At 42.2% G+C, this 6,000-nt stretch overlaps 1 protein-coding gene across 1 annotated transcript in view; it reads right to left on the bottom strand.

Moving 5' to 3' along the window:
• Positions 1 to 4,978: 4,978 nt before the first annotated feature.
• The window catches only part of LOC128628236 (uncharacterized), a 97,012-nt gene continuing 95,990 nt past the window's right edge, over positions 4,979 to 6,000 (bottom strand). Inside the window, exon 4 of the mRNA XM_053670717.1 lies at positions 4,979 to 5,063. Within this exon, the coding sequence (XP_053526692.1) occupies positions 4,995 to 5,063 (69 nt within the window). The 3' untranslated portion in view covers positions 4,979 to 4,994. The remainder of the gene's footprint in view (positions 5,064 to 6,000) is intronic.

Genomic DNA, 6,000 nt, shown 5'->3' with positions numbered 1-6,000 from the left:
GGAAAGAGAGAGGGAAAGAAACATCAATGTGTGGTTGCCTCTCATGTGTCCCCCACTGGGAACTGGCCTGCAACTCAGCCATGTGCTCTGACTGGGAATCAAACCACAATACTTTGGTTCACAGGCCCGCGCTCAATCCACTGAGCTACGCCAGCCAGGCTCTCATATATATTTTGTATTTGATATACATATTATATATATATATATATATATATATATATATATATATATATATATATATATATACCAGATATACCATCTATTCATTTATTTATCATTTATCACCTAACTATTTATCTCTTTCTTCTGTTTCTTTACCTCAACCTGGTTGCTAGTCAGGAACCACCAAGGGATTTTAGAATGGATTATCCACAATTTGAAAATACTGACCTTCTTTATTATGTCTTTGTTTATTGTTGGAAAGATAATAATAAGTAAGATATAATCCACCACTGAAGTGTTAATAACTTGACAACTGTTTAATCAATCACCCTGCAAGTGTCCTGAATTGGGAAGCAAAAGGCCATTATTCTCAGTGGTGAGGACGATAAGATTTTTACTTTCTTACAGTTCTCACTTAAGTTTAAGAATTTATAAATGAGTAGTTAAGAATAAAGTCATGTCTCTCTTTAAACCTAATGTCCATATTTTAATAAATTTATCATCTCTCTTTCTTTGTATAACATTTCATTGCACTTATTTATATATCACATTGAGTGTTAGAACACTGCCTCAGTGTGACCTCTGAAGGCTGTTAGACACAGTCTAACTCATCTAATAGAAAGGGAAGGTCCCCAGTACTCCTTTGTATAATATCAACAGCATAAAGGTCAGAGATGGCATGAGTGAAATTAATGGGCATTGTCTCTTCTTAGAAAAGAGAGAAAGTAAAAGTTTTCTTCCTTCTGTCTTTATTTCCTTTTCTTTTAACTAAAGTGGACTCAAGGGAATGCCTTGCTTGGCATCAGAAGAGGTGAAGGTTCATTACATAAATTCCTTTGAGGCGTCAAAGTATTTACTTATGTAGCATTCTGTGAACTATCTCTTGGCAATTAAGAGTAGTGCTTCTTGAAAAGTGGCTTAACAGCGCAACTGCTTTTGGGTGAGGAAGCACTAAACTCTAACCCAAGAGATAAGAATAGCAAATTTTTATGACTATGTCTTATTTTTTCAGCTGTATTATAGAAGATTTTCCTCATGAACAAGCAGGAAGCAAATGATTACGTCGAAGAACACTTACTGAACACCGAGCACACTTTCTTGAAATATTTATAAACTTTAAAATTCAAAAAATTCATGTAAAATGGTGACTTTTCTACCTGTATAATATTATTTTGCAGGGAAGTACAATTGTTTCTAAGGAACTTTTACTACTGTAATAAATGTTGCTTTTGAGATATACTATGGATTTGATAAAGAAAAATCAAAATTGTAAAACTTTACAGTTGAGTTCTCTTTTTTGGCAAATAAAATTTTCTTTTTATGTTGGTCCTTTTGTATGCCAAAAGGGAGGGAATAGCTTTATTTTCACTTTCCATGGACAGAAAAACATGGCGTTACAGAACAGGGGCCCCTCCCAAGGACAGAATACTAGTATCTACTGGGCTCTTCTGTCCGCTGCCAATTGGAAAGACATCTCTCAATGCCAGAGATTTGTGAGAAGGAAACAAAATGTTTACTTAATGCTATTCAGGCCTAATGCCTCCACTAAAATATCAAAGTCCTTTAGGGTATACACCTACACCCACACAGCGCTCCCTTCTCCCACTGTCCCAACTCCGGGTACTGTAAATCAGGAAAAGAGCACACAGCTGTGTTGCAGGCTATGGTATTGTCAGTTGTGTCAGGCAGGATCTCTTGTTAATCCAAAGTATTGTGGTATCCTTGTTACAGAAAACAACTCAGCTGCTTTTGGATGTATGGAGTGGAAGTTTATTTTCATGCGCGTGGACCCAGACAAGTCAGCCTCCAAATTCTGGGCCCCTGAAAAAGGGTTCTTGGGGTTTATATAGTCTGCAGGGTCGTCCTGTCTACGTGGCAAAGTGGGATACAGAAGCAGAATGCGGAAGTTAGTTCTGGCTACAGGGCTCCCTATGCCTACCTGGCAGAAGCAGAGCACAAAGGCCAAATGCGTAAGTTAGTTCTGACTGCAGGGAGGGGGGAGAGGCTAATCATAGTCCTTGAGAACATCCTGTTGTTTGCTTTCCCAAATGGCCTTATCCCTCTTTCCAGGGTGCTTGGGGTTTGGGTGAACAAAAGGTTTTTCAAAGTTTCCCGCATCACCCTCTCATGGTCCACTGGCAAGAGTTCTTTGTACCCAGTTCCAGTCAAAGTCTCTCCTGCTTTCCAGGCCATGTGGCCAAAGGGGGCACCCCAAAGCTGTGTGGGCCTCTTCTACCAAAGCTACAGGGGTTCGCACTCCACCAAAAGCATGTGGCTTTCTTCTTCACCTGGATGCAGGGATCTCCATTCTGGTAAAGCTGTGCAGTTTTCCCTTTCACCTGGGAAAGAGGGTGTCTGCATTCTGCCAAAACTGCATGGTTCTCTCTTCACCCGGGCAAGAGGGGACCCTTACTTTGCTGAAACCATGTGGCTCTCCCTTACATGACTGCAGGGGTCCTCACTCTGCCCCAAACTGCATGGCTCTCCATTTCATCTGGCTGCAGGGGTCTCCATTCTGGCAAAGTGGAGTGGTACTCTTTCACTTTGCTGAAAACCACACTGTGCCCCCTTCTACCTGGCCAAAAAGTTGGCCACAGCTATTTAACATATCTATGAAACCAGTTAAAGGTTATAGATATGTTAAATAATCATTCCAGAGGTTAGCTGCAAAACTGTTGCTATGCAAAATAGCTCTCAATGGCCCTGGCTCTATTCATCTCTTCCCCTTGGGGGAGGTGGTGAGGACATGCTATATGTCTCTCCAATATTCCTATACACTTTGAATTCTGGACACCATTCCAAATCTTTTTTTTTGCCCCCCCCCCCGGCTGCACCCTGTATCACTATGGATTTTTTTTTCTTTTTAAAGTTTAATTATTGTTTGAGTACAGTTTTCTGTCTTTTACTCCCATCCCAGCTCTGATTGCAGATCAGTGATCTTTTGGTAACTTGTGTCATAAAGCTCAAATAAATCACATTTTCTAGGTAAATAAATTTGTCTCAACTAAGAAAAACATTTATCTGCAAAGTGATTTCTCATATATATTTTATAGACTTTCCATTATGCAAAAATAAAACTGACCACAAAATATTAAAATGATTGCCCAGATTTAAACATCTAAGACATGACAGAGTTGATGTAAAATCTTAACTTCTTACTCTGTTGCCTTTTAAAATATTAGCAAGAGATAAAATATTTAGTCCATACATAATTAATCCAAACAGAAGTTAGCACTTTACTAAAAATGTAATATACACAGAACACAATTTGTTAAATTTTTTTATCTGTATGTTTTTTTGACCATTCATTTGCTATATTGATATGGGAAACTTTGAAAAACCTCTGTTTAACCTTTATTTGCCCAGGCCCCAGGCTCCCTAGGGAGAATGATGGGGCTGTCTGGGATAAGTAAACAACAGTGCATTAGCTAGGACTGAGATTAACACCCCTGCTGTTAAAAACTGACCTTGGAATTTAGCCTTTGTACTCTGCTTCTGCCCCTAGCTAGAACAAACTTCCGCATTCCGCTTCTGTATCCCGCTTTGCTACATATACAAGAAGACCCTGTAAACTATAAAAACCTCAAGAATCCTTTGTTTGGGGCTCAGAATTTGGAAATTGACTCCTCTGGGCCTGTGCACATTAAAATAAACCTTGTACTCCAGAAACCCTCGGTGTCTGGTGTTGTAGACGATCGGTGGGTAAATACACACTCTCGGAGTCTGGAACTGAATTGATAAAAATTTTAATGGCCAAAGATTTTTCCTGCGCAGGGGCGAACTTCCCCAACTGTGACCGGAGTCATGTAGCTACTCAGAGCTACAAAATGGAAGTCGCGCCTGGCTTACAGACTACTGGGTATTTATATTTTCTAGCAAGCAAGCAAAGGCATACAGAAGCAGAGGTGGCGGTTAGCTATTGGCTTATTTAAAAAACGGTGAGGGTCCCTGATTGGTGGGTGCTGCTGCTGGCGGGCACTTTCTGGCGGGCCAGGTTAGTTACCTTATTTGGCTAGAATTTTAAACCCAATTGTTCCCTGATGTTTGTTCTTTACCCTGTTCCAGGAACTGCAGATTTAGGGTTGGGTAATGCCCTAGCTGTAATTTTCCTAGCTGGGTATAACACTCCCCCCTTTTCTGTGGGGAGGTGGTCAAACCATTGACTCATCTTCTTGGGGTAAGATGGTGTAGGGTTGGGATAGGACCATTAGCTTGACAGCATCTATTCTGTCTTTGATGAACACAAACACTTTGTTTAATATTATGGGTCCTATTGTTAAAATTAATATTACTGTCAGTAAAGGCCCTAGCAAGGGGAGTAAGAGAGGGAGGAAACCATGTAGGCTTTGGTACACATACCCATTCAGGCTGGCTGACTCCTGTGGAGGTTCTAGAATAGGCTAGGTAAGCTACAGTGGCTCGACAATCCGTGGTCCGTGTATAGGAGGAGGGTATGGCATAGTCAGTACGAGTTCCTCCTCTACACTCACAGGGTGGTCCAAAAAGGGCTGCGTGGAGGTCCTTGGGTCTAGCTTGGAATCCTCCATGGGTTAGGGGCAGAGTTACTACAAGCAGGAAAAGTCTTACTGTTTGAGAAATTTCAGTCTTAGCGGTTGCTCGGGATCTTTGCTGATCCACCATGTTCCTTGGTGGTCCTCCGGGGGCTGGGCTGGCTTCGTGTGTGATAGGTGAATCCAGTAGGGCTTCTCTGCTACTCGTACTGCAGAGAGGGTGCTGAGAAGGACCTGGAAGGGGCCAATCCACCTCGGCTCTAGGCTTCCCCAGTGATGGTTAAGGACCCAGATCTATTGTCCCGGTTCAGGTGGAGCTGGCTATCGGGTTGTCTCAGCTGGAGGCTGGTGGCGTAGGACTCGTATCTCCTGTCGCACCTGTTGCAAAGCCTGGAGGGACCTAAGGAAGTTATGATTTGTGCTGGCTATTTCTTCACTGGAAAGTTTGGGGATAATGGGGACAGGTTGTCCAAACATTATCTCATAAGGGGTCCAGGATCCAGTATAAGGGGTGCATCTCACTCTAAAAAGGGTGAAAGGGAGTAGCTCTACCCAGTTGTCGCCGGTCTCCTCTTTTAGTTTTATTATGGTTTCCTTTAGAGTTCTATTCATCCTTTCTACTTGGCCTGAGCTCTGAGGCCTATAAATACAATGGAGCTTCCATTCTATCTTTAACCTAGCGGCTAGCTCTTGAGATACCTTCCAAACGAAAGCTGGGCTGTTGTCTGATCCCATGGCTAATGGAAGTCCGTATCTGGGGATAATTTCTCTCAGTAAGAGTTTGCACACAGTGGAGGCGGTTTCCCCTTTTGTGGGGAAAGCCTCCACCCATCCTGAATAGGTGTCTACTAATATTAAGAGATACTTATACCCAGATTTTCCTCTTACCATTTCTGTAAAATCTATTTCCCATAGCTCACCTGGGCTTTTTCCTCTATATCTAACTAAGGGGGGGAATTTCTTGTTCTGTGCATTGACCTTAGCACAGATCTGACACCTAGTAGTAACTGAATGAACGATTTCTCTTATCTTTGATCCTGAGTAATATTTTCTTATCAATTGTTCTAATTGAGTCTGACCTAAATGGGTGCTAGAATGGAGATCTTGTACTACCGCCCGTAGTACCCCTAGAGGTAGATGGATCTTGGAGTCAGGTAATATTATCCATCCAGCAGAGTCCTTAACCCCTCCAGCTTGAAGGCCTGCTTGCTCCTCGTCAGGGGTGTATCTGGGTTTGGATGGTAGCTCTGGCTTGGGCACTATTGGAAGCACCTTCTCTGTCTTGACGGCAGCTTCCCGAGCTGCCGCATCAGCTAGGTTGTTTCCC

This window comes from Artibeus jamaicensis, unplaced genomic scaffold (assembly GCF_021234435.1).
Source record: "Artibeus jamaicensis isolate MK-2021 breed Jamaican fruit bat unplaced genomic scaffold, CSHL_Jam_final contig_61, whole genome shotgun sequence".
In the NCBI taxonomy this organism is placed as follows: domain Eukaryota; kingdom Metazoa; phylum Chordata; class Mammalia; order Chiroptera; family Phyllostomidae; genus Artibeus; species Artibeus jamaicensis.
This window is presented reverse-complemented; position numbering and strand designations above follow the sequence as displayed.